This window comes from Portunus trituberculatus, chromosome 41, assembly GCF_017591435.1.
Source record: "Portunus trituberculatus isolate SZX2019 chromosome 41, ASM1759143v1, whole genome shotgun sequence".
Taxonomy (NCBI): Eukaryota; Metazoa; Arthropoda; class Malacostraca; order Decapoda; family Portunidae; genus Portunus; species Portunus trituberculatus.
Window position 1 is genome coordinate 21,275,941 of NC_059295.1, and position 19,516 is coordinate 21,295,456.

Genomic DNA, 19,516 nt, shown 5'->3' on the forward strand with positions numbered 1-19,516 from the left:
TGTGTGTGTGTATTTACCTAGTTGTAGTTTTACAGGGCCTGGTCTTTATGCTCGTGTGGCCCCGTCTCCATATCTACACTTATCCAATTTTTCTTTAAAACTATGTACACTCTTTGCTGACACCACTTCCTCACTCAAACTGTTCCAAGTCTCAACACATGTTTGCGGGAAACTAAATTTTTTAACATCTCTCAGACATCTTCCCTTCCTCAGTTTCTTACTATGGGATCTTGTGCTTCTAATGTCATATTCTTCTCTCAGGATTAGTTTCTCATTATCCACTTGATCCATTCCGTTAATCAATTTATAAACTTGTATCAGATCCTCTCTCTCTTTTCTCTGTTCCAGGGTTGGTAGATCCAGAGCTTTTAGTCTCTCCTCATAATATGTCATCCCTGGAACCATTCTTGTAGCCATTTTTGTAGTCTCTCCAATTTCCTTATGTGTTTCTTTTTATGGGGGGTCCACACAACTCCTGCATATTCCAATCTAGGTCTTATTTTAGTACTTATCAATTTATTCATCATTTCTTTGTCCATATAGTGAAATGCTAATCCAATATTCCTTAGCAAATTATGTCTCTGAAAATTCTATCAATATGGCTTACTGGTTGATTGTTTTCTTCCATTGTCACTCCCAAGTCCTTTTCCTTTTTTATTTTTTCTAGTTCTACTCCATGTGTGTGTGTGTGTGTGTGTGTGTGTGTGTGTGTGTGTGTGTGTGTAATTCACCTCCTCCTCGGTCGCCTGCTGTCACCCAGCCAGTCTTCCCCATTACGGAGCGAGCTCAGACCTCATAGACCGATCTTCGGGTAGGACGGAGACCACATCAACACACAACACACACCGGGAAAGCGAGGCCACAACCCCTCGAGTTACATCCCGTACCTATTTACTGCTAGGTGAACAGGGGCCACACATTAAGAGGCTTGCCCATTTACCTCGCCACTTACCGGGACTCGAACCTGGGCCTCTCGAATGTGAGTCGAGCGTGCTAACCACTACACTGCGCGGTGTAATTCACTGTTTGATCTGCTGCAGTCTCTGACGAGACAGCCAGACGTTACCCTACGGAACGAGCTCAGAGCTCATTGTTTCCGATCTTGGGATAGGCCTGAGACCAGGCACACACCGGGACAACAAGGTCACAACTCCTCGATTTACATCCCGCACCCACTCACTGCTAGGTGAACAGGGGCTACACGTGAAAGGAGACACACCCAAATATCTCCACCCGGCCGGGGAATCGAACCCCGGTCATCTGGCTTGTGAAGCCAGCGCTCTAACCACTGAGCTACCGGGCCGTGTGTGTGTGTGTGTGTGTATGAGGTATAGGAATGGAATCTAGCTTTTGCAGTCACTCATACCCACATACTCCACCACCATCGACACCTTATTGTCACCACCAATGTATTAGCGTTGTTGTTATTATTATTTTTATTGCTATTTTTATTATTATCATTATTATTATTATTATTATTATTATTATTATTATTATTATCATCATCATCATTATCATCATCTTTATTATTTTTATTATCATTATTACATTATTATTTTTACTATTATTATTATTATTATTATTGTTATTATTATTATTATTATTATTATTATTATTATTATTGTTGTTGTTGTTATCATCATCATTATTACTATTGTTATTATTATCTTTGGTATTATCATTATTATTATCATTATTACAATATTGTTATTATTATTTTGTAGTTTGCGTTCCCATCATCATCATCATCATCATCATCATCGTCATCGTTGTCGTCATGACATTTTATAGTGATTGCCTTGATGGTGATGACTAATGATGAGTTATCAAAGTAAATTGTCAGTTCGTTAGATCTTGCCGTAGAGTTATTATCGTTAGGGTGTCACCACATGGAGCACGGCACACAGGGTTGGTAATGGTTGCACCACTGTGTTCATTACTGGAACAAATGGACGCTTGGAAATACTTCGTTTCGCCTTACCTTCTTGTTCTATTTTATTGATTTTCTCCTGCTTCTTGGAGGAGGCCTCTGTGTGTGTGTGTGTGTGTGTGTGTGTGTGTGTGTGTGTGTGTGTGTGTGTGTGTGTGTTTTCGTGTTTTGGGGAGGAAGAGGTGACACATTTAATTGTCTACTACGAAGGAGTAACTACCTGTTTATCCCGAGTGTGAAGTGTTTCACCTTTGTGGTTCAGGCTGCAGAATAGAGATTGTTCTCACGCTGTCCGTAAGGTGCACGTATCATACCGATAAGGCATCACGGGTGCGCCAGACTAAGATTGTGTCAGCCACGGTGAGACATCTCGGTCTGGAGGCGTGCCGCTGCATTCAGGAGGGCTTCCAGCAGCCATGGGTTATTATCACACCGGCGTAATAGATTTTCCTAGTTTATGGGATATTTGTGTTGGATTTTCAGAAGCTTGCCTCATCCATGAGCTCAATGACATCACATTATATCTACATAGTATACAGTACATAATTATATACTCGTGTGTTCAAGGGAATGATGGGGGAAAAAGTCTACTCTCTGTTTATATATTTGTCAAGTAGGTATATGTGGTATCTCAAAAGTACATATTTTGTGCAAGTACTGCTCACTGAACAGTGAAGCATCTCATATCCTACCTGGTAATCACTGAACTTTTTTTTTTTCTCTCTCTCTCTCTCTCCTCTCCATGATAGTAATGACACATTTAGTGAAGAAACCAACAACAGTTAACTTGGAATAATGTATACCCTATGCGAAAGTAACTAGGTTCCAGAAATTCCTGATCTTAATCAAAAGTTATTGCAATGATGAAGTCTTGTTTGTTGTAGAGTAGATAAGCGTTTGGATAACAATGGCTGGACTGGGACACTTAATGTGCAACATCCGCTAACGGTTAACCGGAACATGACTTTGCTCCGCTCATACTGAGAATATAATTATTTTAAATTCCAACAAAATATAATTTGAAATTACACTGTGTGTGTGTGTGTGTGTGTGTGTGTGTGTGTGTGTGTGTGTTTCACTGTTTGATCTGCTGCAGTCTCTGACGAGACAGCCAGACGTTACCCTACGGAACGAGCTCAGAGCTCATTATTTCTGATCTTCGGATAGGCCTGAGACCAGGCACACACCACACACCGGGACAACAAGGTCACAACTCCTCGATTTACATCCCGTACTTACTCACTGCTAAGTGAACAGGGGCTACACGTGAAAGGAGACACACCCAAATATCTCCACCCGGCCGGGGAATCGAACCCCGGTCCTCTGGCTTGTGAAGCCAGCGCTCTAACCACTGAGCTACCGGACTGTGTGTGTGTGTGTGTGTGTGTGTGTGTGTGTGTGTTATATATATATATATATATATATATATATATATATATATATATATATATATATATATATATATATATATATATATATATATATATATATATATATATATATATATATATATATATATATATATATATATATATATATATATATATATATATATATATATATATATATATATAATGGTGGTAATGAAAGTGAAAGGTTTTCAATCACCCAGACTTAATTAATTGTTTACACGTCTTCTTCAGTGGCACGCGGCAGTACCCAGTAAAGCCAGTGGCGGCTTATCACTTCTGGTACAAAATGAAACCGGCACGCCATCCACCACACTAAACTCTCACTAGCCAAGACACCACTCCGCCAAGCCGCCTGCAACATCACAATAAATGAACAAACAAATACATCCTCAGTTTCTCGTGCGTTGCAACGAACAGTAGCTCTTCAGTATAAATATACCAATAATATTCACTTGGCTTAAAGTTTTGTCAGTTATTTAGCTGGCTTGATGATGGCTGAGTTGTGTTGGTCTGAGTGGGCGTACTCAACACCTGGGAGTGTGGGCGGTAGTCCATGAAGCTCGTGGCATACCGTGACTGAAGACTCAACATGTTTGAAGAAAGTCTGGCATGAAAAACCTTAGTCATTCACAATTTTTCTCTACATTGCTATTTTCGATATAACAAAAAAAAAAAAGTCAGCAGTCGTGTACATTGATGTGTATGTATTGACGATATTTTGAGGTTTAAGATCGTCCCCACCAGATCAGCAAGAATGATCCATTGATTCTGGGTGGATCAGCTGATTTTCCATTGCTATGAGATTTATGGTTTAAATCCGTTCTTGTTGCACGATAGTGAGGTGTCTCCTTTAGTATTTAGACACCGCAATCGGTAGAGACTGGTGGCGAGTTGTGGCGCGGGACGGAGGGGAGGACGGTGTTTAGGCCTCGTCTGGGGGGGGCGGGGGTGAAGGGTGGGGGCGGCGTTGCACCAGCCACACAAGGTCAATAAGGACGATGGAGGCAGTGTTCTTTCTGCTAGTGTTATTGGTACTTACAGTGGTGGTGTCAATACTTTGCCGAGAAAAGCAAAACTGTTAACATGTTCATTCTCCCTCACACGTTTCTTCGCCAGACCATCATCTTCCTTCGGTGTGAGAAAGTACACCTGACAGGCTGTTGTCCCCATTCTGACTGTTGGGACTATGAAATCCCTCCCTCCCTCCCCTACACGCACATTGCATGGCCTGGTGAGGGTGTGACCTGCCACAACACAGGCTCAGGCTCAGACGCGTGCAGACAGAACAGGCTGGAGATTGGACACCATGCTTCTATAATGTACTCCCTCCTTCCTTGTCCTTGTGCTGGTGGAGCTGGTGATGGTGGTGGTGGTGGTGGTGGTGTTGAGGCAGAGACGGGTGTGGGGCGGCCGGCCTCTCACAGCTTAGCAACCAGTGCCCTCTCTCTCTCTCTCTCTCTCTCTCTCTCTCTCTCTCTCTCTCTCTCTCTCTCTCTCTCTCTCTCTCTCTCTCTCTCTCTCTGCTTTGGATGATACTGGCTTCCTTTTGAATATGAAAAAAAAAAACTAATTTATATCGAGAGAGAGAGAGAGAGAGAGAGAGAGAGAGAGAGAGAGAGAGAGAGACAGGACCTCGTGCACGTACAGTATATCTTGGGATCCTAATAGCTGACGCGAGCTAGTGGTTGAAATGTCAGCGGCGTGGCATGTGGCGGGCGAGTTTGTGTAGTGCACAGTATGGATGTGCGTGTGCTTTTGCGGGAGTGTGTCGCAGCCGCTAGTCGCTAGGACCCAGCATTCACCGCACTGTGATAGTGTTGGTGATGATACTGTTGTTGTTAGCAGTGGTGGTGACCTGAGTTGCGGTGGTGGTGCCCAGAGTGGCGACGGCAGCCGGGGGGACGTAGAGGATAAGTACTGGTATGAAACCTTTCTCTCTCCCACAGATGGTAGTGAAGCGAGTAGAGTTCAGTGTTGAGCCATGGAGCCAACACCCCGTAGTGTGTGTGTGTTGACTTAGTGGCGTGTGTAGAGTGCGACTAACACGCTCCCATTGTAAAGTGTTGCGTCCCTATCTTGCAGGCTATGAGGACTAACCACAAAAAGGTAAGTACTTTCTTCCTACCTGGCTCTCTCCGTGTCTCGTGTCCCTCTACTTGGTATCCCTGAGTTTTGCCCTCTTTAATACCCCCCTTCCTGCTGCATTCCACCGTCTTACCTTCCACACCACACTACCTCCACCCAATATCATCAGTCTGAGCACTTTTCTGTTACATCCACACACACTCATAGTCTTTATTTCTGCTGTGTACGCCTGGATATTGTTACATTACTGGTTCGTTTGTCCTCTCGCAGTAGCATTCCCTTTCTCCTCTCCCTTCTCCTCCCTACTTTCCACTCCCACATTTTTCCCCTTTCAGCACCAAGCGTTTCCTTCTCCTTACTTCCGCCTTCTCATGAGGTGTGGGGAAGGAGGCAGTGCACGTGGACAGCATGATGGAGCCTCCCTCATCTCACCCTACCACCTCTCGTTTTCCCTCCATGCGGATTGTGTTGCACGGAATGTTTTATGTCTGGCTTGTGACTCGATGACGCCTGTTTGGGAAGTGTGTGTTTACTATTTAGCGTCTTACAGTGCTTTAGTTATAGCGAATGTATTGTATCTTGTTTAAAAGACCGAACACACACACACACACACACACACACACACACACATGATTCAGAGAAGACATACATACTACAAGAATTTGAAACAAGATTCGTCCTAACGCACTTAGTCTTCCCACGCCGCCAACCGAAACCCCCACACTCAGTGACAACAGTGTCCATCCCTCATCATTCGGCCTGCCTGGGGATCGTGTGTGTGTGTGTGTGTAGGTGTTTTTTTTTTTTTTTTTTTTTTTTTTTTGCTGATTCAATTTATTTGTTTATTTATTTACTTATTGTCAAGATTCAATGATGACGAACACAAGAAATTGAAAAATTAAACTTGTACCGGAAACACAAACCATGGACATTCAAAACATTCAGTACGATGACTGACACTCTCTCTCTCTCTCTCTCTCTCTCTCTCTCTCTCTCTCTCTCTCTCTCTCTCTCTCTCTCTCTCTCTCTCTCTCTCTCTGTAGTCGCGCTCATAAAACATAACAAAGCGGTGTGAAAGACGCGTTGCAGCATCCTTTAGAAGTGTCCATGGTTGTTTCCTCTTCCTTGAGCCGAGACACACCTGCCTTCACTCTACGCTTCTGATCGCCACATCCCACACCAGACTTTCCAAGAGACAGGATGCTTTACCACTTGTGCACGTCTAAGTGGAATAGGATGGTACAAGGTGGGTTTATGCGGACGTCCAGTGATGATGTCCTGTGCTCTTTTAATTAGAGATGACGATGCACTGAGTCCCATTGTACGCAGGCCCCGTGGGTGAAAACGCGAGTGAGGCACTTTTGGAAAAAAAATATATATATATATATATATATATATATATATATATATATATATATATATATATATATATATATATATATATATATTGATAATTATATCCGTTTAGTAGAGATTTTCTTCTTTTTTTATGATGCAGTGGAGAGTGCGACTAAGTTATTGGCTGAGCTTTAGCATGCTTCAGTACTTCCTGCTGTTGTTTTGTTCTCACGCGATTTGAAGAACGTGTGTGTGTGTGATATGCGTATATAGTGACAGGATGGGGATGGGACGTGGGTGGTCCTTTGGCGGCAAGTGAGGGCGTGGGTAGTCGTCGTCATGGCAACGGCGACGCCCACGAGACTTGCAGACATGCATTTGTTGCTTCTGCTGTTGTTTGTGTGTGTGTGTGTGTGTGTGTGTGTGTGTGTGTGTGTGTGTGTGTGTGTGTGTGTGTGTGTGTGTGTAGCAGACACGCACGATGCATATGTAGTGGAAGACAGAAACCTGTATGTTGAGTTGTGACGCCGCAGTTTTCGTTTCCGCGTCATCTCTCTCTCTCTCTCTCTCTCTCTCTCTCTCTCTCTCTCTCTCTCTCTCTCAGTGATTGTCGTTGTGACTGTACTTATAGTGTTTGATATCGTTAATGTGTTAATGTACATGTTTGCATCTGTTGTACTTGAAAGCTTTTTTTATCAGTTATCTTAGTTGAAGTGATTTTTACTCATCATGCAACATATATATGACATGTTAGTAGGTAGTGGAGATAGCTATAATAGATTTTATTAGTTATTAGTTTTAGAAATTATAGAGAACAGAGTATGTCTCCTTTAATAATGTATGTATGCTCTATATCTGAAATACAAGTAAAAATGGAAAATAGATATGGAATATAATTAGGATATTTTCATGCTCTTCTTACAGGCAACCAAAGAATTCGTGGAAAAAGTGAATGAGCTGCGCCGGTCCAGAAACGTGGGGCCTTTGTCATGGAACACAGCAGTCAAGTTTCTTATGGCCAGGAAATTTGATGTTCCTAGGTAAGTTTAATAATTTGTAGCTGTTAGATAATAAAAACCCATAAGCAGCAGCTGCAGCACCACCTTACCCTTGAAAAGCTCAACTTTCAACATCTTAAGAATCAAAATATTAGTGCATTAAGCTACAAAATTGCTTCCCATAAATTTGGTGTAATTCCTTGTGCTTGTTCCTTACCAGTCTGTAATGAGAAATACTTAATCATCAGGGAGGAAGGATTTGTGCTGATGAAAGGGAGTATAAATGAGTTAAATCTAGTAGAAAGGTAACTGGCTCAACAAAGGCAAAGAATAGCTGAAGAGTTTACTACATGAATTGTAGAAGTATTTTGAATGAAATAGAAAAGTTTTGAATCATTGCTTTAACAAAAACTTGATGAGATATGTCAGGGAAGGTATTTAATCCTGATGTTCAGACAGAATGGTTATACATTACACATTCTCTAAAGATGGAGAATAGGAGAGGAGGCCATATACCCTTTTCACTTCACATGAGCAAAGATAAGGAGAGGGAGAAGGAAGGAGATACAGAGGGATGGGAGAGACAAGAATATAAAGGTGGAGAGATGGGAAGGGAATGACTCTGACTCAGGCTGAGGGAGGTTAAGGAACACCATTAGCAACTGAGTGCAAAAATTTTAATCATCAGCAGCTGAGTATAAACAAGAATATTCTTCTGAACACATCCTAGTTAACTGAAGATCACTTTGAGAGTAAGGATAATGTGTCCCCCAAAAAAATCATGCATGACAGAAATCCGGCAAATGAACCGCCAGCTCACCATCAGTTTTTTACCCCAATGAAAGATAGAAATTTGCCAACCTGGTAGCACTGGGTGAAGGAGATGTGGCATGGTGAGGAAGGTGAGGTGAAGTTTGAGAATGGAGGGCAGGAGGAGGTGAGAAATGGCTGGATGAGTAAGGGGTGTGAGAGAGGGAGAGATATGCTGAGGTGGGAGATGGGGTTAGCAGTCAGGCCATGCTGAGATGGGCAAGGTGAGGTTCAGTTGGATGGAAGATGGATTGGAGTTGATGGAGACGACCAAGATGGAGTAAATCTGAGGACGGTCAGGTAATCAGTGGGGTGCCACAAGGATAAGTATTAATCCCCCCCCCCCCACCTCTCTCTCTCTCTCTCTCTCTCTCTCTCTCTCTCTCTCTCTCTCTCTCTCTCTCTCTCTCTCTCTCTCTCTCTCTCTCTCTCTCTCTCTCTCCTCCAGCCGCTTGCATCTGATACATATCACCATTTCAGAGCCGTAAGTTTATATGAGCAACACGAATCCACAAGACACAGAGAGGGACTAGTGAACCTCAACCCCACTTGTGACCCACTGCTGACTGAACTATCCACTGGAAAATTTACCATTCTTGTGAGTCCATGTTTCATTCTTGATAGTTGTTTATATTATGTTGATATTGCAAGGTAAAGTCTTATTATGCCAGATATTTCCCATGCATATTGGTAGACCAAAATTGATATACAGGTTGCAAATTGTGAGAGGTAGGTATTTGCATATGATTATGTAGGTTGCTGCCTCATTGTTTTGATGTTCCATTTATCATCCCATGTTATGGCACTTCCACCACTTCACTTAATTCTTAGCAGAATAGGATTACTGCTATGGATGGTATTATTGATATACTATATGTACTTGTTTGATTTTTTTTTACATCACTGGGTTGGTCATTGACCAACCCAGTACATCACCCATCAGATGCCCAAAAATAGTTGTTAATCCCACTAATCCTAATTAGTGACAGTGTCTACTTACATCCCTTGCCACTATGGTGCTTCTGGCACCTGGTTTGAATTTGCACAGGGAACTAATTTTGGCCATAGATTACATTTTTTTCATTCCACCTTAAAAAAAATTTGGACTATTGGGAAATCTGAATTAATGGTGTTTGGAGTTATAGAGTTTTACTGTACTGTGAAGGAGAGGATGGCTCTCATTCTAGAATGCCATCTTTACAACACACACTGATATCCATATCAACCTTCTTACCAAGAATGATGACCTAAGGAAGCTTCTCCTCTCATCAGCCTGTGCGTGACGAGAGTGGTGCTGCTATTGCTGTGTTCACTGCACGGCTGCATGACCCCCGAGCCACCACACAGCAGACCACTCTGCAGGGAGTTGTGTACCAGTTGGATGCCGCCTTGGAATCCACAGAGACACAAAGATGTGGCCTTGTCTTTATATATGATATGACTGAATCAGCTTACCAAAACTTTGATTACCAGTTGTCGCAAAAGATTCTCACTTTATTGAAGGTATGTTGTTAAATTCAAGAATGTTGCATTCCAATACCATGTTGAAATGTACACATCTCTATATGATGCTTGTTGTAAGAACACTTTTTGCATATACAGCTTCCATTGTATTAGTACGTACTGTCTTAAGGTTTTCATGTTCTTCCACTCTTTCTGTATAGATGCACATGAGATATATAATGAAAATTTATTTTCTCCTAGGGAGGCTATCCTGCACGCCTCAAAAAGGTGCTCATAGTGACAGCACCACTCTGGTTCCGTGCTCCCTTCAAGGTGCTGCGATTGTTTGTGAGAGAGAAGCTGCGGGACCGAGTGTACACTGTCTCCTTACCTGAGGTAAGAGGAAGCTGCATATTTCATAATGGAGCACTCATTGTTCTTAGTGAAATCAGTATTCCTATATAGAATATGAAGATCTTTGGTTAACAAGGCAGCAGATCTCTGTTCAATCTGTTGTCTTTGTTTATATTAAGAAAATATTCTATACAGATTTTTAAAACACTTTGCATACTCATTGTCTTTGGAATAGATATAATGATGCTAGGCAGCATGAAAATAACATGATAATATAATGTATTAGGGAGCAAACCAAATGTGACAATTTTTTAACAAAATTTGTGAGAAAAAAAAACAAAAAAAACACACACATTGATAAGGCATGTCATGTGCTGACCTGATTTCAAATGGTCAGTTAGAGTAATGGAATAATAACCTAGGGATGGTTCAAGATAGAAAAAAGAGAGAGAGGGAGAGGTAAGAAAAAAGTTTTGCTGGGATGCCATGAAATATGTTATGACCATCACAGATGATGATAACTGTATTATAATATTACAGAACAATCACCACATGATTGCTTTATTAAGTTTACTTTTCTTCTCTTATTTCCAGCTTAGTAACCATATCCCTGTAAAGTGTATGCCAGTGGAGCTCGGTGGGAACCTCACCACAGACCACAAAGCCTGGCTTAAAAAGTGCCAGACCTCCATGACCAACCGGGACCCCTCAACTGTGTGTGAGCCAGCACCACCCCCTACCCTCCACTCAGGGCTCAACCGGGTTGAATCAAGTGACGACAACCCCAGCATGGTGCCCTTTGGAGACCAGGATCCAAGCAGCTCTGTAGAGCAGGTGGGTTAACTGCATAACCAGGTGCAATAGCAAATGATCACGATAACCAGTAAATTGATAGCGATATCCTTATCGGCGATAACTGGTAATAATCAATAACTGGCAATATGTAAATTTATTGCCTGATAATCAATAAATCCAAAATTCTGATACTCATAGTAACTATATTGATGTTTTAGATAAATAAATTGATAATTCTAGATCTTTATTTACATTTTTATCTGTATCTATATCTTTGTTTACATCATTATTTACATTGCGATCAAAGGAATCTTGCAACAAAAACAGTTTGATAATATGCAAAAGGGTTACAAGTTAGGAAATGTCAAGAATGTTGGTCACATCTGTCAGCCAAGTTTTTATACTTGAAAGTTCATTTTTATCACTTTTTGTTTTAATGATTAGTTTGTGTAACGTCTGCATCCATTTCTATTGCAGTGTGACTTCAGTGAAGATGAAGTTAGTTGTTGTGAGAAAAGCTTCTCTCATGATAGTAATGATGAAGATGACCTTGAAGAAAATGTTGAAGCTCAGGATGGCAGATTATCTGGCCTTAATGACATAGAAGTTGATGATTCAGCCAATGAATGCAAAAGGAAAGAAGAGGACACAACCCATTCACTGAAGGGAGAGTGTTCCCCAGGACCAGAGATTCAAGACACTACTCACCTCAATGGCCATGTTGTGCATGAATCTGGCAGGATTAGTGGTTTGTACTTCATATTCATTATTATATATTTCAAGTATTACTATTATACCTACATTCTCTCCAAATTAGCTGATAAAAAGGAAGTTTGGAAAAATCATGTGTGTGTGTGTGTTGAAATAAATAGGAAATTAGTTAATCTATTTTAATATAAAATAAATAAATAATCAATATTATATTACAACCAGATTGATATAAAATGGGAATTATTTGAATTATAAAGGTTAGTAAAAGAGATGGAAATTACAGTGAACCATCTCTATTGTTGCTTGCTGTACAGAATGTTTTAGGTAGTTTATACTCAGAAAATAAATATTTTTTAGCCTTTCTCTCTCTCTCTCTCTCTCTCTCTCTCTCTCTCTCTCTCTCTCTCTCTCTCTCTCTCTCTCTCTCTCTCTCTCTCTCTCTCTCTCTCTCTCTCTCTCTGAGGAGTGGCAATACATATAACAAGCCTTTGAGTTGTTTTAGATTCCACTTTTACTTATCACAAGGTCATCACATGTTTCCTTTTGTAGGTCGAGGCTCCCCACTGGCTCCACCCAGCAGTGGCAGTAGTGGGTTCAGCGACGACGACAGCCTTCACTATGATGATGGCCGAGGCCTTACCCTAGAGGAGTTTGTGCGGTACTTGAGGGACAAGGGACGGCAAGGCCTCTATCATGATTACACACAAATTAAGAGCCGTCCGCCTGAGGGAACCTTTGAAAATTCTAGGTACAGAACCACTTCTGCTGTGGCAGTACTAATACTAACAAGGACAAAACTTGCATGAAGGTGTAATCTTTTTAGTTCCTATGGAAGTGAAAGCCTCTCCATGTTTTAATTTCTAATAGCTTTGTGAGTTTCCCAAGTACAAGGATTTAAAGGGTTAAGTTTGACTTTCTTGTTAATTCTGGAATGCTTAATGCAAGGTTATTGCGTTAAGTCTCTTACATTACATCTTTTTAGTTCCTATAGAAGGGAAAGCCTCTCCATGTTTTAATTTCTAATAGCTTTGTGAGTTTCCCAAGTACAAGGATTTAAAGGGTTAAGTTTGACTTTCTTGTTAATTCTGGAATGCTTAATGCAAGGTTATTGCGTTAAGTCTCTTACATTTGTATATACAGTAGAATCTAGGTTCTTGAACTGAAGTTCCTAAATGCTGTTCCAGATCCAAAATGTTCAGGAACAAACTTTTTTCCCTCTTAGGAATCATTGTACAATGGAATAATCTGTTCCTAATCACCTGTTCACTGTCTTACAGCTTATGAGACATGCTCTCATGGCTAAGGTGGCTACTCCACGTTAGTATCTCCAGCTCAGAAATTACTTATCCGGAAAATATTTATTGAATGACCTTTGTAACATGGTGTTCAAAAGGTTATTTTTTTAGACCATGCAGGTATTCTCTTGATCACCAGTCTAGTAAGGGAAACCTTAGAGCATGACAGAAAGGAGCAAACCACTTTCCACAAGAATGAAGATGATCATAACACTTCGACATCTTGTCACCGAGAAAATGCAGTGGTGCAGTAGTGTAGTGATAGTGTTGTAGATCATCAAGAGAGCCACAGGTGGCTTGGGACTACTCCTTGCCAAAAACTGTTTGTTTACATTGAGGCTTTTCTTAGTTATGTTACAATAGTTTGAATAATCTTGGTTTTCTAGAAAATAGAACTATGTGTTATGGTAATCTATTACACTTTTTTGCTACAAAGTTGATTAACTACATCAGTTGTGTGTGTTGATGAATTAACAGTGTTTCGTGCATGCTGTAGGGAATTCAAGTTAATTAGGTAGTCTTTTCTTCCCAATAGTCATCTGGTAAAGTTTTCCCATAGGGGTATTTACTGTAACTGAACTGACTATCATTTTGTCTTGTGCAGTATGTCATTACACACTATGAAACAACTTTCTGAAATAATTGATCTCAATCAACTGCAGTAATATGTTCCAATGAGTAAAAAAGGTGAAATTTCTTTTACAGAAAAAGGTGCAACCAGGTCAAAAACCGATACACTGATGTCCTGTGCTTTGACAGCACTCGAGTTGTGCTGGCAGCTGAGGATGAAGAAGGACACACTGATTATATTAATGCAAATTATGTTGATGGATATAAACAAAAAAGGGCTTTCATATCTACCCAAGGTAGGGAAATTTCAGTCAAGAAGTCACTACCACTTCTAAAAAGAAGAGAAAAAAAATTTTCTCTCTCTCTCTCTCTCTCTCTCTCTCTCTCTCTCTCTCTCTCTCTCTCTCTCTCTCTCTCTCTCTCTCTCTCTCTCTCTCCTTCATTCTTCTTTTGTTTACAGATTTTCTATAAACATTTTAGTAATAGTTTTTTCCTTTCCTTCATCCATATTGTCTTATAGATATGCTTCATCGTTTTCTGAAAAGTGATTATTTGAAGATTGTGAAAATTATTTGAAACTAGTAAAACATTTATCAAATTAAGGTATCTCTAAAACTAATTATTACATTTATCAGAAAGATCCAGTAACACAATTTCATATAGTATGTATAGTCTTGTACATCTATGTATATATATATATCTTTCCATTAGGTCCTCTGCCTGGAACATTTGGGGACTTTTGGCGGATGATCTGGGAGCAACGGGTTTGTGTTGTAGTGATGACGACGAGAGCGGTAGAACGTGGTCGCACCAAATGTGGACAGTACTGGCCACTGGAACAGGACAGTAGTGTCTCCCATTCACATTTTACCATTACCAACACTCACGTCTACAACTACCATGATTACATCGTCACAGCGCTTACCATTGTAGACACTGTGGTTAGTTGAAACCTCTTTTCCAGCTTCTGACATTAAAAGTTCCTCATGCATACGAAAATTAAATATTCCGTTTATTGTACAGTTGCAAATGAAAAATGTAACATGTCTGAGAGGTTTGAACTTTGGAAAAATTATCTAGTTAAACTGGGATTCATGTTGTTTGGGCATGTTAAGAAATTTGAATACAGAGTGTGGTGTTACACTGAAGGGCATATAAATGTCTGCAATATGGGATAAGAGTAATATACCATGCATGGGCAAAAATATATAAAATTGTACCTCAGGAAGTTTGTAAGCAGCTCACTTTACAGGCACATAACTGTAGAAGAGAGATGTGCAGGACAGCCAGATGCCTTATGGCTTATGCAACATAGTTTAAACCACTTTGTGCAGTGATGTAATGTTGGTGGTCATATGATTTTGAAGTGAATACATTAGGATCTTTGTGGAATGGTAATATTGTAACCAGTGAGATTTAATCAGGATACAATTGCCAGTGTGTAAGAAGCTAGAAAAGCCAGGATTTAATGGGAAAAGACTGATAATAAGCCTATTCATTTATAGAACAATAGGCTAGCCCATATTCACAGTCTTGAGGTGCATCTCAGTTGAGTAGAACCAGTGAGAAAAGGACCACTGTGTCCACTACTAGTGTGTGTGTGTGTGTGTGTGTGTGTGTGTGTGTACAAATTTACATATTCTGAAGGTGCATGTGATGAAAATCCAGTGCATTTATTTACAAATGTAACAATATGTAAAAGAATCTCAAGTATAATAATGTGTTTTATCCACAGAGTGGAGAAGAGAGAAGAGTGGAACACATGCAGTTCACGTCCTGGCCAGACTATGGTGTGCCAGATTCAGCCATGGCCATGCTAGAATTTTTGGGATATGTACGAGAGTCTCAAGCTCGCTTGACAGCAGCATATGGGAGCTCTTGGACAGGTCATCCTCTGGGACCACCAATTGTAGTTCACTGTTCTGCTGGAATAGGGAGAACAGGTAAGCATCCATACATTTATATATTAGCCAGAATTCCTAATGTGTCAAGATATAGGAATGAGGTAAGGTGAGAGTACTGTCTAGTGGGGGATGGGGGATGTGATTGAGAAGATCATTTTCTCTTAAAGAAATCTATAGCATAACTATACTATCTTTCAACACTGAAGTTTCATTGATGTTTTCATAGTGTTTGTTGAGTTATGTGTCCAAAATATGACTCCTACTTGGTTATCTTTTTTGTCTTCGTGATTATATTTGCATAGTTTTACCTTTCGAAGAAAACTAAATTTTCATTAGGTGCTTTAAATATTGTTCATCTCTGCGACAAAACTAAAGCTGCCATTTAGCCTATGAAGCAATGTGTAGGCAGCAAGAGTCAATCAGTCTTTGGCTCTAAAGGGATCACAGGTGTGTACAGCATTTTGTTCACACTCTTTTGCTACTATCACAACCTTCAACCCCTAAAGCTGGGCAGCATAGACATTTGATGCAACACAGAGGATGAATGGTGTCTATAGTTGACGTGTATTCTGCAGACTTTATATCAAATTTCCCTACAAATTTTTGGGCTTGCAAACATGCTTCCCTCACAATATTGTCTCCTTTTAAGACTTGGTGTCCTGCAATCCTTAGTGATGGCTACAGGGAAAAATAATCATTCCTCTTCCTCTCATTCCTAGGATGAGGATAAGCAGCCAGCAGCTTCCACTCCACATAAGGGAAAATTTGCTTCAGAACAACTTGTTCAAAATACTATTGGGAGAGATTTAGAAGTTACTTCCGGAAGTCTCAAAAGTGGTTTTACTGGAGAAAATAAAACACTTGTATCCTGTGTTTTGCTTATGTACATTCATCTGTGGCAATTAGTGTTTTTTTCTAGTGTATTTTAGGTAATATGGTATATGGCAACACTTCCCAATGAGCCACATGTTCCCAATACCCTCTCTACGTAGATACGATCTGTCCACTTTTTCCTGCCATAGAGGTTTTGTCTGGCAACCTCTAAGACACGTTGGGAAGGAAGATCCTTCTGGCTGATAGGTTATTTATCTATCTTGAGTTTGTTTTGACAGTATAGTAATATCTGAGATTCAGTGAATGTTGATTATATATTATGCACACAGGTAAATATGGGTGGTGATGGCTGGTAGCCTGATCAAAGGTGACATTTTTATCCAAGTTTCTTCCATTTGAAGATAATCACAGCCTGGTATGTAGTGCTAGATTATTTTTGTTTATTTCAGTTTTTCTCATATCAATAATGTCCATTTCAGGAACATTTTGCACCCTTGATATATGTATACGACGCTTAGAAGAAACTGGTACCATAGACGTGAAAGGGACAGTAGAGAAGATCCGGTCCCAGCGAGCATACTCCATCCAGATGCCTGATCAATATGTCTTTTGTCACCTGGCTCTCCTGGAATATGCACTCCATAATGGAAAATTAGTGGAAGTTGATCTCACAGGTTTTGAAGAAGATGGATCAGAAAGTGATTAATGATACTGCCATCTGAGTTTCTAGAGGTGAGGTAGAATGCAATGGAAAAAAATGTCACAAATAGCAGTCCAGATGCCTTGAAGACTGTTGTTGTGTTCAAAGACTTTAGTGGACCTTTTGCTCTGAGGCACACAGTGAACAGATTTGTGATTGTGCTAATACTGAGGCAAAGTTAAAGAGTTGTGGTAATGTGGAGGACAAATTCTCAGTAGAAGTACACTTTGTCATCCAGTGTGCTGAAGGCAGGGTACCTTCCTTAGCCACCAGGTGCTGATGAGTGTTGTTGTGTGAGTGCTGACTATTGTGAAACAGAAATAGAATGTATAAAAACATGCACATGGTTGAAAATATTTGTTTACTATATGCCTTCTCTTTCTGTGGAATGGTGCACATATCAGAAAAATAGTGTAAACTCCACACCATAAAAATTTGTTGCTAAAATATACAGTGTTCTCATTATTATAAATATCAGTTCAACCTGAAACACATTATTTGCATTGGCCCTTTTGGTATTTTACAACCAGGGACACAGTGACCACCATTCCAGGAGGCCGAGGGCCAGCAGCCTCGGAGGCAGCCGGCGCTGCACCACAGTCGTGGATGAAGGTACAAAATATAATTGTTTAGGTGCCAGTCATTTTGAAATCTCCAGTATTTTTTCAAAATTAGGGTAATATTTATTCCAGTGATAATATCAAAAATAACTTTGTATGTCTTACTTCTTATACTCATGTAAGAGATTCATATTACATCAGGCAGAATGGTACATTTATATTTTTCACCATTTTCTTCACAAAAATGCTTCAAATTTATTTCATTCTGTCAATGATATATATAAAAAGGATGACAATACTAAAGTATTAATCATGCATATCTATATTTCTGTATAATTATAGTTTGATGTTATTGATCGAATTTTACTGATGTTTTGTCAACTTGAAATGGAATCGTGTGATATTTTCATTTGAAAATGACAGTGGCTGAATAAAAAAAATGATCAGGTATTGTTTTGAGCCTTATTAATTATTACATCTTATTTTCTGCTATTTAAAAGTAAACAAACAAGTCATTTCAATTACACAAAAATTACTTGTGTGTTACTCAGTCTTTTTTGTGTTGAGGGATAGTTGTTACTATGAGTGGAAACAAAATGTTACTCATTACTGCTTCACTGTCCTACAATGCTCCAGCCTGCAAGCCTACCTCAGCCCAGGAGACCTTGTGCCAGATGTACTGTGCAGCAGCGGCAGCAGGGAAATAGTAGCAATAATTGCAGGAGTTCTGCTACACAAGTCAAGTCATTGGCAAGGGTGCCTTCCAGTCCCTGAGTGTGGGCCAGCCATTGCAAGCTGGACCAGCTGTTTGCCTACCTGCAGGCTGAGGGCTGCCACCCAGTGACAAGATTTTCTTTGGAAATTATGAGTACATGCATACTCGTTAATTCTTGTCCTCTCATTAGTACAAAAAGAAATAAAAAAATAATAATAATAGTAATAACATGAGCCTGAGATGGCAGTCAGAACACAGGAACATGGGAAGGCTTGCATCAGGTCTTAACAAATATTATTTTGGCTAAATCTCTCAATCTCAGGTTTGCTCCTCAAAGCTTTCTGTCCTTAGTTTTCTTTGTGCAGCATGAGGAAGTGGCTCTGAAGAAAGTAAGTTAAAGTGGAAAGCTATACTTGAATACCTGTTAAGTTTTGCAGGTAAGCTGCAACATCTGGTAATTGTAAGTTTATAAGCTGTCCATTATAGTATTTAGGATTGCATTAATGCCCACTTCTTTGCGTGATTCACAGTTTTTTATAAAGGGTTAGTTATATCTCATTACATTAACCAATTAGCATTGGTGCAGTATAGTACTCATTTTTCATTTTGTTTGACATTCAATTTCCATGTGTAAACTGCATGATGGAAAGTTATATTTTCCAGTGAGCAGAAAACTATTATCAACATGACATTGACAATGAATGACAATTAATAATAATTAAGAATGAAGTGCTGTTTCAAATTATCAATGTAAGGGCATAATGTACGTGTGTATATTGTGTACATTGGAAGTGATGCAAGTACAGTTTGACATTTGTAAGCTACCACTGTTAATAGTGTGTGTGTATATATATATATATATATATATATATATATATATATATATATATATATATATATATATATATATATATATATATATATATATACATACATACATACACACACACACACACACACACACACACACACACACATATATATATATATATATATATATATATATATATATATATATATATATATATATATATATATATATATATTATGAACATACCATGT

General features: G+C 39.6%; 1 protein-coding gene across 16 annotated transcripts in view; it reads left to right on the forward strand.

Moving 5' to 3' along the window:
* LOC123516753 (tyrosine-protein phosphatase non-receptor type 9-like) overlaps positions 1 to 18,185 on the forward strand; it is a 77,062-nt gene extending 58,877 nt beyond the window's left edge. For 10 of the 16 annotated variants that reach the window (XM_045276372.1, XM_045276366.1, XM_045276374.1 and 7 more), the window contains 11 exons: positions 7,690 to 7,805; positions 9,054 to 9,171; positions 9,846 to 10,076; positions 10,278 to 10,412; positions 10,965 to 11,204; positions 11,643 to 11,913; positions 12,426 to 12,624; positions 13,877 to 14,037; positions 14,453 to 14,682; positions 15,477 to 15,684; positions 16,959 to 18,185. In XM_045276372.1, coding sequence (XP_045132307.1) covers positions 7,690 to 7,805; positions 9,054 to 9,171; positions 9,846 to 10,076; positions 10,278 to 10,412; positions 10,965 to 11,204; positions 11,643 to 11,913; positions 12,426 to 12,624; positions 13,877 to 14,037; positions 14,453 to 14,682; positions 15,477 to 15,684; positions 16,959 to 17,185 — 2,136 coding nt within the window. In that variant the 3' untranslated portion in view covers positions 17,186 to 18,185. Of the gene's footprint in view, positions 1 to 5,240; positions 5,263 to 5,424; positions 5,449 to 7,689; positions 7,806 to 9,053; positions 9,172 to 9,845; positions 10,077 to 10,277; positions 10,413 to 10,964; positions 11,205 to 11,642; positions 11,914 to 12,425; positions 12,625 to 13,876; positions 14,038 to 14,452; positions 14,683 to 15,476; positions 15,685 to 16,364 lie in introns of those variants that run through there. The other 6 variants (XM_045276364.1, XM_045276369.1, XM_045276368.1 and 3 more) reach the window with 3 other exon arrangements.
* Positions 18,186 to 19,516: the final 1,331 nt, after the last annotated feature.